General features: G+C 42.7%; 1 protein-coding gene across 7 annotated transcripts; it reads left to right on the forward strand.

Moving 5' to 3' along the window:
• The first annotated feature begins 564 nt into the window (after window positions 1-564).
• On the forward strand, window positions 565-15268 carry NQO2 (N-ribosyldihydronicotinamide:quinone reductase 2). Of its 7 annotated transcripts, XR_008575988.1 has the most exons (9): window positions 569-667; window positions 1297-1349; window positions 2988-3152; window positions 4646-4776; window positions 6917-7030; window positions 8448-8549; window positions 9686-9866; window positions 13662-13889; window positions 15177-15268. XR_008575988.1 is itself a non-coding variant. In XM_054817722.1 (8 exons), exons 2-7 carry the CDS (start codon window positions 1343-1345, stop codon window positions 9857-9859), a joined length of 693 nt encoding a protein of 230 aa, XP_054673697.1. In that variant the 5' UTR covers window positions 565-667; window positions 1297-1342; the 3' UTR covers window positions 9860-9866; window positions 10614-12107. The 7 variants fall into 7 exon arrangements, 6 of the variants coding, with proteins under 6 accessions (XP_054673697.1, XP_054673696.1, XP_054673694.1 ...); XM_054817722.1 differs by lacking the exons at window positions 13662-13889; window positions 15177-15268 and adding an exon at window positions 10614-12107 and having other exon boundaries at window positions 565-667; XM_054817721.1 differs by lacking the exon at window positions 15177-15268 and having other exon boundaries at window positions 13662-15152.
• The last annotated feature ends 895 nt before the right edge of the window (window positions 15269-16163 follow it).

The raw sequence follows: 16163 nt of genomic DNA on the forward strand, positions 1-16163 counted from the left end.
TGCAGCCAAGCAGAATTTGGACTCGTGTTTTATACTCAACATATGTTGGTGAGTGACAGCTGTAGCCCTGGTTTCTGGCGCAGTTGCTGCTCGTTTCCAGACAGGGCTGTCCCAGTGCCCGCAGCACCGCGTGTGTCACCTTTTCTCAGGGAAGCCGGGGACATAGCTATGGGGTGCGTGTCTCTCCTGACAGCACAGAGGGCAGCAGGTGAAAAACGCAGATGGCGCAATGTTTGCACAGATGTCTGTTCACCCCGCTGCAAGGGGAGGCAGGTCTGTGGTTCATTGCCCAGGGCTTTGGGCCCAGACCCTTGATTTCTGCCTCGGATTCCCCATGTGAAAACCACGACTGATGGTACCTGGCCCCTGGTAGATGGGTCAGGACTCACGGAACGCTTCAAAGAGATGGAGGGGTACCCGTCGATGAGCCAGTGTGTGAGAGACACGTAAGTATTAATAATAATTATCACGTGGAGTAACTGAAGCGTGTGACGCGCACCTAACGGGCCGATGTCTCTAACGGAGCCGCAGCAGCGGGCGGCTCCGAGCCCGCCCCCACCCCCGCCCCACGCTGGCGCAGTCCGAGGCCGGGCCGGGCCGGCAGCGGGGCCGCCGGGAGAGCCGCTCCAGGCCGCGCCGCAGGGGTACGCCGGGCCACGGGCAGCAGGTAAAAGCACCCCGGGCCGCGGCGGCGGGTCCGCGGCCCTGCCCGGGCTGGGGCGAGCGGCGCAGCCGGCGCTGAACCGCGGGGTGGCGCCGGGGACCGGGTGGGGGTGGGGAGTCGTTTTGAAACCGCTGTTGAAGGGGTATCAGGAAGAAGAGGAGCATCGCGCAGCCTCTTCTCAGGGTAGGCAAGGCGATGCCCCTGGGTGAAGCAGGTGTGCGGCAGCCGCTTGCCGCTCGTCCGGCGGCGCGAAGGCGGGACCTCTGCTCCGTACTGGCGGCGGCGAGCTGGAGGAAGCCGAGCGTGAGGCGGCGTGCGGGGCTCGGCCTGTCCCGCCGGCGGCCAGGCCTCGGGGCGCCGCAGGTCACCCACCACAGGACAGCGCTCCCGGCCCGGCCCGGCCCGCCCTCCTCCGCCGGCGGGTCCTGCGGCTCTAGTACGTGTATATGTGTACGTATACATACACAGGCGTGCACATACATATATACACACGTAGGCACTCGCACAATGTTTTCCCCACGCTTCCCCACGGTAAAGGAACATCCCTGGACAGGTGGTAGCGCAGCAGTGATTTTCCTCGTACCTTTTCCTGATGTTTCTCACTTAAGCAAATTTGTCATGTGAGTTCACAGGCCGTATCAGATTCTCGACAGAGAAGCTACTGAGTGCTTCAGGAAAATGGCAGGTAAGAACAAATACTGACAAAAATGCTGTTCACTTCAGGCCTGGGCACGCTGGCATGTGGCATATGTAATGTTTAGTTGGGATACTAAGGAATTAGTTTTTCAAATGACTGAAATTACTTAGTAAATGATGCCATTGAAAACTCCAGTCTCTCCAAGGACCGTGTCCAAGTGCCCTCGGCTCCACTGAAACGGAAACAGCAGCAGCTTGCAGAATTAATTGTGTCACGTCTGTGAGCTCGTGCCATCTCCAGCCACCAAACTACCTATTGGCTGAGAGTTAGCAGGAACAGCAGAGACGTCACTGCTGTTTGATATTCCAGAATAAGTTGTGGAGCAGGGGTTTAAATAGCTTATACACGTGTTAAATTCGTGACAGCATCTGACTAGTACACACATTGCAATAGTCTTATGGCAAAGCTATTGTTTCATGGACACTGTGCACATTGGAGAAATAATCACCCCTTAAAATTTAGGTGAAAAATGAGGTATTGTTTCTTCAAGCCTTCAGCTCTGGTTCTATTAATTATCTCTGACACCTTAAACTCACCTGTCACCCTGGTGGTGCTCTGGGCCATGCAGTTTCTGCGTTCCCTGCAGAAACTGAACTCAGGAGATACCTGAGTTTTTGTGTTGACAGTTAGGAACCAAGCGCTGCATGTTTCGCAGATCTAGTCATTTTCAGTAATCCCTGGAAATTTCCTTCTCTGCAGTGTTTATGTATAAATAACTACTACCCCATGAAAGTATTTCACCTTTCTCTTGTGTTCAGTGATGAATGATTTTTTTAGAGAATTATTAAAACTGAATGGCCTATGTACAATAAAACTTTGAACAAGTAAGTTGTGATAGACCTTGTTACATCAGTTTAAGAACCTCCATCCCAACGTATCCATCTTGCCACTCAGCTTACCTTAAATCCACTTTGTCAGCAGTTTGAGATACACTAGACAGCTCACTCTTGCATCTAAGAAAAAATCATGTTGCTTTCTATTGAAATAACTGTGATGATGCTGAAAGTGGGATAGTGACATCTTAAACATCTACCCTGATGATGTCACTTGTACAGCACTGAACTGGTAGATGAGGGGATCCCACATTGCAGGAGAAAGATGCTCTGAGCTCTCAGAACTTGTTTCCACCGCAGTTTGAGGGGATCTAAGCTGGCACTGCTTTCATCCCAGCCCACCCCTCACACTTGTCTGCCCCAGCTGCTTAGGGAACTAAACCATCAGACAGCTTTTTTTTTTTTTTTCTTCTGTTGTTGGGTGAGTGTTTTTGCGGGGTGGTGGAATCACGTGAACACAAGTGCTGACTCAAGAGGAGAGGTTGGGTTGTGCTGATGTTGGGGGACATGACCTGCTGTGGAAATGCACCCACTGTCCTCTGAGTTCCACCTAGGAAAGCCCAGTGTAGCACAAAATTGCTGGGTGGGGGGCATTTGCCAATTAGTTCCTTATGAGTCACTCATTGCTGCCAGGCAGGAGTCAAACACTGCCACTGTCATTCTGTTTTCACTATTTTTGTGCCACTTGGAAAACACACTACAGAAAATGAAGGACCGGGCCCTGGCTCCACTAAATGTTTTGCGTCTGCCTCCTGTACTCAAAGGTATATTCTGGTTTTATTTCTGCCTCCAGGGAGAAAAGTCCTGATAGTCTATGCACATCAAGAGCCCAAGTCCTTGAACGGATCTTTGAAGAGCATTGCTGTGGAAGAATTGAGCAAGCAGGGCTGCAGCGTCACAGTGTCCGATTTATACGCAATGCAGTTTGAGCCAAGAGCAACAAGAAATGACATTGTTGGTGAGACTAGCCAAAATACACTTTTTTCGACAATAACAATGAGACAAACTTTCACCATGCCTATCCTGCTGCATTAACAATCCAGAGCCACGCTGTTAGCTGCACTCCGAAAAATAGTTGCTATTTTGTACAAATATTCCTCAACTAACAAGACGCAGTTTTTTTTTTTCTATTAGTATCGACTAAGAAATGTCAGTGTGGGAACTCAACAAGTATCATCTTCATTTAAATAATCCGATCACTAGAAATGACCCCTCAATCAGAAAAATGAAATATTTGTATAGTACAGATTTGTAAAACAGTGTTTGCCTTTAGACTAAAGTGAATGAGGGAAAATATTATTTTTACAGTATTTGCAATCAAGTGCAGAGACATTCTAAGAACCACCTTCTCTTAACAAACAAGATTACAAATGCTTTCTGCAAATTAACTCCAGGCACTTAAGTGCTTGGGCTTTTGAGTTATCTTGGCACCTCCTACCTTGGTAGTATATGATTACTAAAAATGACTAGATGATACAGTTAAGGCTTGAGAAAAACAGCAATGCTCTTGTTAGGCTAATGTGATATTTTCACTGTGCTTTTACTAGCATTTAGCCCCAGTATTTTTCCAGGTTAGGAAACACAAAGCCATAACAATCTGCAACAGCTAAACACTTTATTTGAAACAAGACTCAAAACGAAATAGCACAGGTCCAGTGCAAGCACTGGCAAAAACAAGAAGAAACTTACTAATGACCAGACATAAGCATTTCTAAAAATCCACTCCTGAATATGAACCTTGGCTCACAATGATGTTACTGAGAGGTAAAAATGCATTAGCACGTGTCCACAATCAATCACTGAAGTTACGCTTCTTGTGGGTGAGGAATGCCTTCAGACACTGTTCTGTGACTTGCTAGAGTTTAGCTCGTGAGGCTACTGCCTCTCTTTTCTGCTAGACATTGATGATCTGCTAGTTAAATCAACAAAATGAATGTGTATGTCTGATTCAGATGTACTTGAATCAGCTCACCCAACTGTAGTGGAGTCAGCAGAACCAGCCAATACTGTTTCCCCCAGGCCCTGCTGAGTTTCCCAGTTACAGAGGCTGAAAAGCAGCTACATAGTGCTTGTGACTGCATGGTGGTTTCAGTAATCCCTAATGTAGAGGCAGAGCAATTAGCAAAATTCTCTTAAATCCTCTTAAATCATCCACCTGTGTCACCAGAGTCTAGAGCCAAGCTTAGGTCCTCTTATTGCACTTCATATGTTGCTATAGAAAGGTGAAAGTTTTAGTACTCTGAGACACTACATTACTCTCCAGTTTAAAATCAAATCACTGTCAACTGTGATGATGCTGAATATCCACCAAAAAAAAAAAAAAAAAGGAAGTGGGTAAAAATGGAAAACAGTAACTCAATTTACATCTGCAGATTGCAACACGTATTTAATTCTTATTTGGCTACAATGCTAGAAACAGGGCAAGAAATGACTGTTCATTTCTACCCACAGGTTGCTTGCACAACTCAGAAGAGTTCAATTACGGTGTGGAGACATGGGAAGCTTACAAGAGAGGAAGTTTGTCCAGCGATCTGGTTGAAGAGCAAAAGAAGGTGCAGGAAGCAGACTTACTGATTTTTCAGGTCATTATTTTAAATTGTATTAAAAAAAATACTTCAGTTGTAATATACAGGGTTGAACAAAAGAAAAGCAATAGTGAGATGATTATAGTTTTCATTAGGAACACTGAATCTAGTCAGAGTAAAAAGAGGTAGTAGCTCTGCCATTGACATAAAACAGTTTGTATGCAGTGTAGCAATTTCAGGGTGTCAGGTTTTTGTGATATGATGTAGATTTTAGGAAATATCAAAAATACCAGGTCACGTGTGAGTATTATTCAGTATGAGTTTTCCACACAAATAATGGCTCCACACTGGCATTTTTGGAGAGTAGGAAGTTAGAACCTTAAAATACCTGAGCAAAATTCACAGCAGTGCTTCACTTAAAAATTAGTGTTCAAAAGTGGTCTGATTGCATAGCTTGTGTGAAAACTGGCCCTCGCACTACCTGCACTCAAAATCAATTGCATTGAGCAGCTCAGACCAGAAAGTATTGAGTGCAAAATAATACTATAATTCTCAATGTGGGAACCGTGCCACGTTGTCACGCAGCACGATACTATCCCTTTGTCTTGGAGCTCACGCAAAGCAAACACGGATCTACACACAGAAATGTGTGTAAGAGCTTAAGGCAGCCCCGCTGAGTTACAGATTTGGGATACAGCAACAGACACCAGACCAACAGCCTTAGGAATAAACACTTTATCTCTAAGTAACGGTATGCTACGAAATACAGATCACTAGTGCAATTATCTAGGTGATTTCAACAGCAAATCCAGTAATTCACCAACACTGGGCCAGGCTTACTATCTGGATGCACAAAGATAACGTGACCACAAATGTCAGGCAGGCTGGCAGAAAGCAGGGCAAGGCTTTTTTCAGGGCGAGCAGCCAGCAGGCTCGGGGAATTTGGAGTTCCCCAACCAGACTGCCCTTCTTTATTGCTGAGTTGCAGAAGCACTATCTGGACTTGCTAATGGGTCATTACACCCTATCTCCATTCCCCCCTGCGCCACCTCTGTCCTCAGTGCCTGCAAGTCCCAGAAGTACTGTATAAAGCAATACTAGCCTTACATTTCTTTGTGTGACTGTTGGCCTTAGACATAGCCTATATATATATTCCGCTGTCCTATTCTAGATTAAATTTAGGATGTGACCATATCTCAAGCATTTAACCCTAAGTCTTCATCATTTTTACACTATTGCTTCTGAGATAAGTATGGTAGAACATCCCCTGAAGGAAGTGGTTGCTTTCTACTTTCTGTCTGTATAATGCTATGAAGAATTGAGTATGAGGGGAAGAAAAAAAAAAAGAGAAAAAAGCCTCTGAAGAACACCATAAAGTAATTTAAAATTTACTACGGACTACATTCAGCACTTCTAGAGATAGTGGTGACTGCCCAGTTTCCACATTGTTTCCATCTTGAATTAAGCCACACGTGGATAAGCTTCTTTTTAGAAGAATTTCTTCTTCTATACTGCAATGTGTACAAAGGTTTAGGGATAGTGATGGATCCTAGAATAGGAGTCCATAAAACATTCAAGATAGTGCAAATAAGGCATCATAGCTTTAGGCTGTAGTCCCATGGACCAGCCAGAGGATCTAGAAACAGAGGGTCCTCCTGTTAAAGAAGAAGTTTTCTTCTCAATAAAGTGATTCAGGGTCATCATGTCAGCAGGGTGTGAAAGTAAGTCTCTCTTAAGATGCCATGGCATTTGTCAGCAGACTGTCAGATCAGAACAGATCACCAGATGTCAGACATGGTAATAAGGCTCTCTGTGTGCATTTTGGCCACCTTCTCCATTAGATCGTACATTCCTTTTGCATTTCTGCAACAGGAGATGCAATTCTGGACAGTCTTAAATTTTAATTAAATGGCACCTTCCTGCTTCATCATATTCCAAGTTTAATTTGTGCGGAAGCCCTCACATTCACCGTGGTGTTAGTGTGCTATAGTTGCTCAGGTATGTACCTGAGACTACGACAAACAGAAAGCATGTCAGTTGTTTCTGCCAAGCATAGTTATTGCCTCTCCTGACAGAGAGCTGGAAGAAGGCACGTACAAGATCTGAACAGATTAAGAGAATAGGATTTGGCCTGCAGACCAGACCTATGGCTGGCCCGGACTCTCTGTGCTAATGAAGTAATTTACTTTTTGCCTAGTTTCCCTTGTATTGGTTCAGCATGCCAGCAATCATGAAGGGCTGGATGGACAGAGTCTTGGTCCAAGGATTTGCTCATGAATTTCCAAACTGTTATGACTCCGGTTTGCTCAAGGTATGTTTCTGAGATTGTTTTATTAAGATCAAGATTTGCACAATGATCTTGACAGTATTGGTCTTTCTTTTCCATTATGTTTGTTTAAAGCTCTCACTTTACACTCTCCGGGAATAATGCTTTGGTAACACGTTGCGTAACTGTCTGGCTTGTTAAAACTTTCTGAAAGGCAGTACAATAAGGATAATTCAGTGGTTCTTAAAGATATAAGCAATCTCCTAGAGATTTTTAGTTGGACCACAAAATGGGCTTTATAATTTGGTAGGTGTATCAGAGTGCACTGGGATGACATACAGCTTGCAAACAGTTTAAATCAATCCATTTCCTAAAACTATAGTCTGTCATTCTTCCCACCACTGCCAGACTGCACAAATCTAATGAGTGACAGAATAGGTGACAAGATCCTGTTCTGGGATCAGATGTCAAAGGTTGGAATTAAACTATAAAACTTAATCAGAAACCTGAAATACCCAGTGCATGAACGTCTGTCCCAACTATCTCCTTTCAACCTTTTCTTCTCTGTAGCTTATAAATTACGCAAGATCAGTATTTCTAGATGACAATTCATAAATTTTTAATTCTCCGTGGCACTGGGAACATCCCTGGAAAATTTTAGTCCACTGTCTGATGGATCTTATTTGGTAACAACTGCAGCATCCAGAAACAACCAATATTAGTTTCACATTTATGTTTGCTGCACATTAAACTCTGCAATTTCTGATCTTCTTTACAGTTCCAAACATTTCAGTTTGTTTAAATTTCAGAAGTGTCTGCCTCGCTGAGATGAATAGGAGCAATCCTCAATGATAATAGCTGCATGCTGCGTGCAGGCTGAAGGCAGTTCAGATGCTGCACTGGAAAAATGTTATTTCAATTACAGAAGCTAAAACTGTGAGAATAGATGCTGAGCACAAGCCCATGGCTAATACCATAGTTACAGAAGCAGAAGAAACAACAGGGGTTTAGAACACCTGAGGAATAATTTGTTCTCCAATTATTCCTTGGCAAGTGACAAGCAAGCCCAAGTTTGAAGTGGTACAGTAACATTCTATTTCTACATTCAGGAAGGACAGGAATGAAGATATTCTCAGAAACAGTGCTTTCCAGTCACAGTTTTCCAAACATTGCATAGGTGAGAACAAAGGTTAGCCCTGCTTCATACAAGGGTCTCAGACATGCAATTCCTTTTCTTTTTAACCTGTCTCTGCCCAAAGCCCTGACACACGGTCCAATGTCTAGTTGTTTGTCATCAATCTTTGCCTCAGAGCTGCCACTACACACAAGGTCTGGGAAAGAGGAGGACACCACCTCCTCCTCTAGAAATTTATGCTGGCTGGGTTCCCCTGAATATCTCTTGAACTATTCAGCCACTCTTCTTATAACATGCCTAACTCAAGCACTGCTTGCTTAATTCTAGGACAAATTAGCCCTGTTTTCTTTCACCACTGGAGGAAGCAAAGAGATGTATGCAAAAGGAGGTATCAGTGGTGATATTCGCTATCTCCTGTGGCCCATGCAGGTATAAGATATGAATATTTGGCTGTTGTTTGCCTTTATTTTTATTATTCCAATTATTTTTAACAGTTGTATTATTGTTCATTTTATATGAAATATAATATAATAAGAAATAATTGAGTTGTCAGTTCTGAGCATCTGCAGGTTATAAACTGGGCCCTAAAATCCACAGAGTTTTAAAGTTGGTTTATGCCTCTTCCTCCAGATTGGAATCTGGAGAAAGCTTATACTGTCAGCCTTTTAAGTTTCTCTGGTGTTACCGTATTTTCTTTAGCCCTAGCATGCAGGAATTCTTTTCCCCATAGCTACCTGATTCATGCAGGACGTGGGACAGGAGGGGAGTCACACATTATGCTGGCATTAGCGATCAGCATACAGAAGTTAGCAAGTCTTTTCTTATTGCTACCCTTTTATCAGAAGTAGCAAGCGTGATTTGAGAAATTTAAGTGATAAGGCAAATTGTGGCAGCTACTTCTTGATATAATACAATGGCTGTGCTTAAATTCTTTTGTCTTCTACCCATTGCTGTTACTAGCTGTCAGCCCTTGCGAGGTTATCCAGCTGCAGAGCTTGCAAGTCAACGTAACAAAGAACCTGAAACACAACTGTGAATTCAGAAATACACAGAAGGAAAATGGCAAGTTGAGCTGATTTGAAAGGCACTAGCCTTCGTTCAGGATCATTTGGCTAAGCCAGAGGCAAAAGGTTAAAAGAAATATTTAGAAGGAGATGAGAAATACACTGCAGTTCAGGAACAATCTGTGGAGATTCAAACAGTACAATGAACTTTAGTCTGTCTCTGATCCTTGCAAATTTAATAGCATACAGCAGCCAAAGAGAACACTTCTGTGGGTTTAATAGCACTTAGAAATAAATTCCACAGAGCAGAATAAATGAAGTTGACCGTAATTTTCAGTGTATCATATGTCATTCTGCTTAATGCCTAGCCTTCAATAGTGACTGCCAGGATAAGTAATGAACTTTTGCAGTTTATTTCCCTTCTCCTGATAAGTGCACAGGTTTAGAAACCCTGCCTTATATTGGGTTAGAAAAACAGCATCAGATTTGAATCTTCCACTTTCTTAAATCAAAAGTGAAAGACTATTTCCTGAGGCATTTCTTTCTTTGCTTTGAGTCCAGCATGGAATCATGCACTTTTGTGGTGTCAAAGTCCTTGCACCTCACATCTGCTTTGCTCCGGAGTATGTGTCTGAGGAAAAGAGGAAGGAGATGCTGATTGCCTGGGCCCAGCGTCTGAAGACTCTCTGGAATGAAGAACCCATAAACTGCTCTCCTGAGTGGTATTTCAAGTAATGTTCAGGTACAAGACTACAGAGAGAAGATTTTCTTTCCTCCATTCTTTTTGGTGCTTTATCTCAATACCTGAATGCTAATCTCCTAATTCAAATGTATTATAAGTATCTTGAGTAGTACAGCTAGCAGCTTAACTGACGACATAGCATTTATCTTCATTGATTCCTGAGGGATTCTCTTCAACAACGGGCGCCAAACTCTTTGTGAAGAATTATCCTTGCTCATATAAACAGTGACATCCTGCCTACAAGTGGTTGATAACACAAGCAGTATTTAATTGCAGATTATACGATTGCTACTTATGAAACAGTACATTGCCAAGTTTATTTTAACACTTTCTGTACCAGCTGCCACTTTTTTTTTATTTATTTATTTGTCAGGGAATATGTTGCCCATATTCGACCTTGCTATGGCCAATCCCATTCGTTTAATTGAGAGCCCTACACTTATGCCTTTGAGCTATGAAGCCAGATCACAGATAACGCAAAAGGATGTGCAGTTGCACAGTGACTTAGCTGGACAGCCTTGTGGACAGCTTTAGACTTTTCCATATATTTACAAAGCAATATTAACACTATGACATATACCAGAAAAGGAAAAAAACCCCAAATACAGATATTGTATAGCAGTATATGCATGTATTGCCTTACTTTACAGAACATAGCTCCCATTTGTAAAGTATGTAGTTTCCTTAAAAAAAAAAAAAAAAAAAAAAAAATCAAAGGGAGTTCTCTATTTTTGTTACCCTAAGTAGAGGCAAGAAGGAATCCTATCTGTTCCCTGCCCCTTCAACACACCTTTGGGTCTGGAGGGCTGGATGCATCCCCTCCAGCACCAGTGTGGATGGGCTTCCTCAGAGATCTCCAGCACCGGCAGTCAGCGAGGCAGAACACCTATCCAAACACCTGCAGGAGCAGCGTCTACAAGCCAGGATCTAGTGGTACAAAATGACTGTCTGGCTCTTAACATCCGTGATTTTTACTTTGAACTTTAGTGGAATTATTTTTGTGCTTAAGAGCTGTTAACCCTTTTTGCGCATATGGCAAAGGGTGGGTTTCCCACTTAGCTACATGCTTTCTTGCTTTGATTAGCTTAACAGCTGGCTTTGCACTTTGATATTAAAAGAATGCGGCCTGAATAAGAAACAGTCTTCTGAGTCACTGTGAAATGACACTTAGGCCTCTACATATAGAGTATACATCTGTCATGTGTTCTTTGTAGTGGCCTTGTCGTGCCCCACCCCGATGTTTCTTTAAGGGCTATTTAGGTAATAAACATGCTGAGCCCAGATTCTGGAGTAGCAACGTAAGCTGATACACCAGACGGGGAATTGCTGCCACAGGGGAAAAGTTATATATTCCTGTTTGTCACCGTATGAAGTGAAGGGCCACCTCTAGCAGAGACAGACCCCTGGAAGCAGCGCTGCCCTAAGCTGTCACAGATGTCTGCTTCAGTACATATGAGTCAAAGTCTTCAGGTTACACAAGCAAGAAATTTGCTTTGGCTCAATAACTCTCGTATAGGAAAAAGAAAGTGAAAGGGAATAAAATGGAAAACGTTGTACACATAAGTTGTGGGGAAAGCAGATTCTTGCCTATGAAAGTTGAGAAAAACAAGTTCAAGTTACCTGAAGAGAGGTTGAAGGGCAAATGCACATATTAAAATTCTATAGGACAGGAATCATCCTTATGTTCACTGTGTTCAGTTACCAGACTATTCAAGAAAGAAATGGATATGAAAGCAGAAGTCGCAACTGTCAAATGAGATGTTACTGTATCAGATCAATTGCAGAGCTTAGTGGGTTTAACCGTTAGATGAAGAATCTCAGACTGACCTATACGATGAAGATACACTTTTCAACACTATTTGGAGACACGTGCCAGCTCCTGCATACGTGATAGCATTAAGTGCCTGTATTAGATGAGATAGTTGTAATGAAAGTATACAAGAGTGGCTGTGCTAGGTCAGAACAAGGAGTTTTTTCTCCACAGTGGTTATAGGCCAGGAAGAACAAGCACTTCCCCTGAATACCATCCTGGGCTCCAACTATATTTACTTTGGGGGATTTCCTGAGCTATATATGTTTTCTCTGTATTTACCAAGCCAAACAGATCTCTGGTCTGAATTTTGTTGGGTCTTCTCTTGAATTCATGCCAACTTGAAGCAGCCAATACTTTTTGGCAAAGTTCAGCAGGTCAGCTTTTTCCTTGTATCCTGGTTTTGACTGGAATAAAGTTAATTTTCTCCCTAGTAGTGGGTATAATGCTGTTGCTTGGATTTAGGATGAGAATAATATTGATAACACACTGATATTTTGGTTGTTACTAGGCAATGTTTACACTAAGTCAAGTGTATTCACCCCAGCAAGGAGGCTGGGGGTGCACAAGAAGTTGGGGGGGAACACAGCCAGGACAGCTGACCCAAACCAGCCAAAGGGATATTCTGTACCATATGATGTCACGCTCAGTATGTCACTTGGGGTTGGGACCACAGCTCAGGAACTAGCTGGGCATCAGTGGTCTGCAAGTGGTGAGCAGTTGCACTGTGCATCACTTGTATATTTTTTTTTATTATTATTCTATTCCTTTTATCTCCTATTAAGGTGTCTTAATCTCAACCCACAAGTTTTACCATTTTTTTCCCCCCTCGATTCTCTCCCCTATCCCATGGGGGAAGTGAGCAAACAGCTGTGTGGTTGTTTTAGCTGCTGGCCAGGTTAAACCACAACACCTTGCATGAAACATTGGAATGGAGAGGGATCCCGGGGAGGGTGAAGCACCTGGTTCCCAGTAGCTTCATTTGATTCCTGCCAGTTAACACTAAATGATCAGTCCCATCCATTCTTTTACACAGCACTTAGAGTTTCATAGATGTGCATCATCTGCCTCCTACATAATCTCCTTGCCAGGCCATGGCATCCTGTCCTGCTCAGTTGTTCTTCCAAGAGAGAAGGCATTGGCCTTTGGTCACCCTTGTTGCTCTTCTCTGAACTCCAGTCTCATTATCCCATTACTGATAAGAGAGGACCAGAAGTGCACGCACAGTCAACTCTGCAACTCTTGAATTCATGCTTTCTCTGCTCCTTTCCTAGTAATTTCTGACATATGATTTGCTTTACCTAATGTTTTCATCTGTTATAACTCTAGATCTTGGCTGTCAGTGGTAGTGGTAATTATTTTATACATCAATTTAGGGTAATTTTTTTTTCCTTATGTGTACCCCTTTACATAACTTGAATTTCACTTCCTGTCTCATTGCCCAGCCACTCAACCATTTTTCCAGTACTCTTCACAAATTGCTTTCCTTGTCCCCCCTCCTCTAAGTAATCTGTATCACCAGCAAATTTTCTCAACCCCATTGCTCATATCCTTTTCCAGATAATTTTCAACAGCTCAGATCCCTGCACTTGTAACCGCCCTCTGCTCTGAGAGCTGACCACTTACTGTCACCCTCTGTCCTATCTTTTAAACACATCTCCATGCCATGACCTTTTTTATCCCCTACCTGCTTAGTTTCCTTAAAAAAATTATATGAAACTTTGTCAAAAGCCTCTTGAAAATGCAAGTAGACTGTATCAGCTGGCTCACCATTCTCCACATGCTTTAACTCCTCCTAAAGTAAACTCTTCAGGAATATCATTCCAATTTGAAAGCCCCCATATGAGGGAGTATGTGACGGGGGGGGGAACTAAAGAACCACTGTTGCACTGTAACTTTCTGCAGTCAATCTCAGTCCTTGTCTGTGTAGTCTATTCTCGTACAGTAATTATTCCACGTGCCTCATAATTGTCACTTGCCTTTAGTTCAGGTCTAGTTCTCCTACATCTGTTCAGAGAAGAGGTAATCGGAGCTGTATCTTGGCTGTTGACACGTAACAGATTAAACCACATTTGCTGAAGGGTGCTGCTCTTGCCGTGCTTTGGAAGCCAGTCACAGCTGTGCAGTGACAGTGGGTGCTAAGCCAAGAGCTGACGTCCTCGTCCCAACATGCTTTCAGTGCCTGCTATACAGCACACTGGGCAGGGGTGCAGGTATGTTCTGGCACATGCTTTTCAAAAACTCAGGAGAACTTTACCATGTGGAAAACCAATAGAGAGTGGTCTGTGGTTAATAAGGAGAGAGAAAGGAAGTGGCAGTATTAGTTTCTTAGTAGTACTGGCAATGTTAGAGTCATTTATCATCTAAAGAATAGTTACCCTGCTAAATCACACTATAGTAAAAGTCAGATGTAGTTGTATCAAAACAGCACTGATTTAATCTAAAAGTTTCATCTAAAGCTAGAATTAAGTAACTCGTAGCTGCATTTCAGGCTGGGGAGAAGGGCATAAGCGCAACATGCTTTCCTCTTCCATTTAGTCTAGGGATTTGGTTTTTGTTGCTGATGGTCCTCTTCTCCCACACACTTCAGGCAATGCCCTGGTCTTTTCCTCTGACAATTTGTTGCAAAAATCATAACTTAATTTCTTTTATTTGATGTTCTGAAATGGCAGGTGAAACACACTTGCAGCTTCAGAAAAATACAGGGACACAAATAGATCCCCATCTGAACTATGTTATCAAGAAGCCTCATAGCCTAGAGAAACCAAGACTCACTTCTTGTGGAAAGGTGCTTTTAATCCAGGTTTCAAAAAACCAAACATTTAAAGGCAGACTAGATAGTTCTTTCTTTGATTTAATATTTGATTTCTGGAACAATACCACTAAGGTTAGCTGCCTGCTTGCAGAGGACTATCCTTTGCAATAGACAAATTATCAAAAGGTTGTGCTGAAGAGAGGAACAGCCAGTAATAAATACCGTGCATAATTCATGTCCAACTTTTTTTTTTTCTTAAAGAAAAATCTTATTACATTGGTAGATATCCTAAAGCCTACAGAGCCTACACTCTACAGAAGCGATGCAAAAAAAATTTAAGCTTAGGGTGCTCTCAAGTTTTAGTGCTGAGTAATTGTCCTGTTATTCTAAGAGTATTAAAATACCTGCTGTATCCATACGTGAAACTCCAAGATCCATGATGTTTCCTTTTAAATCAGGTGAGTCACTACAAAGAGTAGTCAAGAGAACTATTCCAGCCTTAGCTCCAAAACTCGAGTTATAAAGTATGAAAGAATCTTTGACTACAAAGGTTTGGGGAAGCAGAGGGCTTAGTCCAGAGCAGCCACCTTGCATTTCAGCAGTCTCATTTTAGGCCCTTTAACATAGTGGCAGTAATTGATCATTTCACAAACAAGGCAGAGAAATGTCTATTTCTGCAATACTTTTGTTGCTTCCATCTTACTCTGCTGGTGTTCATATATTTATGGGAACATTCTCTCCACAGAACAGAATACCAAGGAAACACCTACTGAAGAATGTGTGTCACAGTGCTCAGTGCAGACTGATGTAAAAACAAAAATAAAATTATAAATACTGGTGAAGTTCTTATTTTTTTGAACAGTAAAATTTAGTGAAATAATGTTTCACAACCAGTTATTTCCAATCATCCTAAGACATTTTTCAACTCCTCCACATTCAGCAGTAGTGGTTTAACACAGTTTGAATGCACAGGAATTCTGATCTCTGTGGAAAACTCAGTAAGGAGGCAGAAGACCAGTTTCTTCCCTAAGATTGCGCAACCAAAATATTCCATAGCTATTTCTGTTGCCCTTGATGAAATGAGAAAGCATTTGTTAACATCAGACAGAGAGAATAAACCAAGACCTAACCAGCTTGTCCAAGCAGCACATCGCCACAGAGGACCGCCACGCCTGCAAATGCTATGTACTCCGGTGAGATGTGCTGAACAAAGGCGGTGTCTTTACTGGAATTTAATGTGAAGCCAAGGGGAAACTAAATCCTCTCGATACACTCTACGTGTACACTTTTGAATTTCTGTCGTCTGTGGCTAGGCCACACCTCAGCATCCAGACCTCAGGCGGCTGTATTCTGAACTTAACTGGAATGAAAAATTGTGGCTGCTGTCAGTCACAAACGGCGGTGGTTCCCAAGTCTCTTGGAGCATCCCATTCTGTGTTCGGACTCCCTGGGGCGTACGGCCCTTCTCCCCATGTGCCAACATTGCTGGCTGTGCAGCGCTGCAGTTTCTCCCACCTCAGCCCTCTGGGGGCTCAGAGAAATATAATAGTTTTGTTGCATTGATGAGCCAAAGCTACAGAAAGAAGCTGTGATTTTAGCTAAAGTCAGCTGTACAGCATAATGTCTTGACAGCTGTTGGACAGCAGTGGGCTCAATCAGACCAGATAATGCTTTAGATTAAAAGGTAGATTACAGAAAGATTACAGACCAATATATCCTTATGGTTTCACCC

This window comes from Grus americana, chromosome 2 (assembly GCF_028858705.1).
Source record: "Grus americana isolate bGruAme1 chromosome 2, bGruAme1.mat, whole genome shotgun sequence".
NCBI lineage: Eukaryota > Metazoa > Chordata > Aves > Gruiformes > Gruidae > Grus > Grus americana.

What these genes read in the sequence shown, in the direction of transcription:
- NQO2 (XM_054817722.1), top strand. An exon ending in CAGACTTACTGATTTTTCAG is followed by an intron (nt 4,777 to 6,916) that starts GTCATTATTTTA and finishes CTTTTTGCCTAG; the next exon opens with TTTCCCTTGTATTGGTTCAG. An exon ending in ATGACTCCGGTTTGCTCAAG is followed by an intron (nt 7,031 to 8,447) that starts GTATGTTTCTGA and finishes GCTTAATTCTAG; the next exon opens with GACAAATTAGCCCTGTTTTC.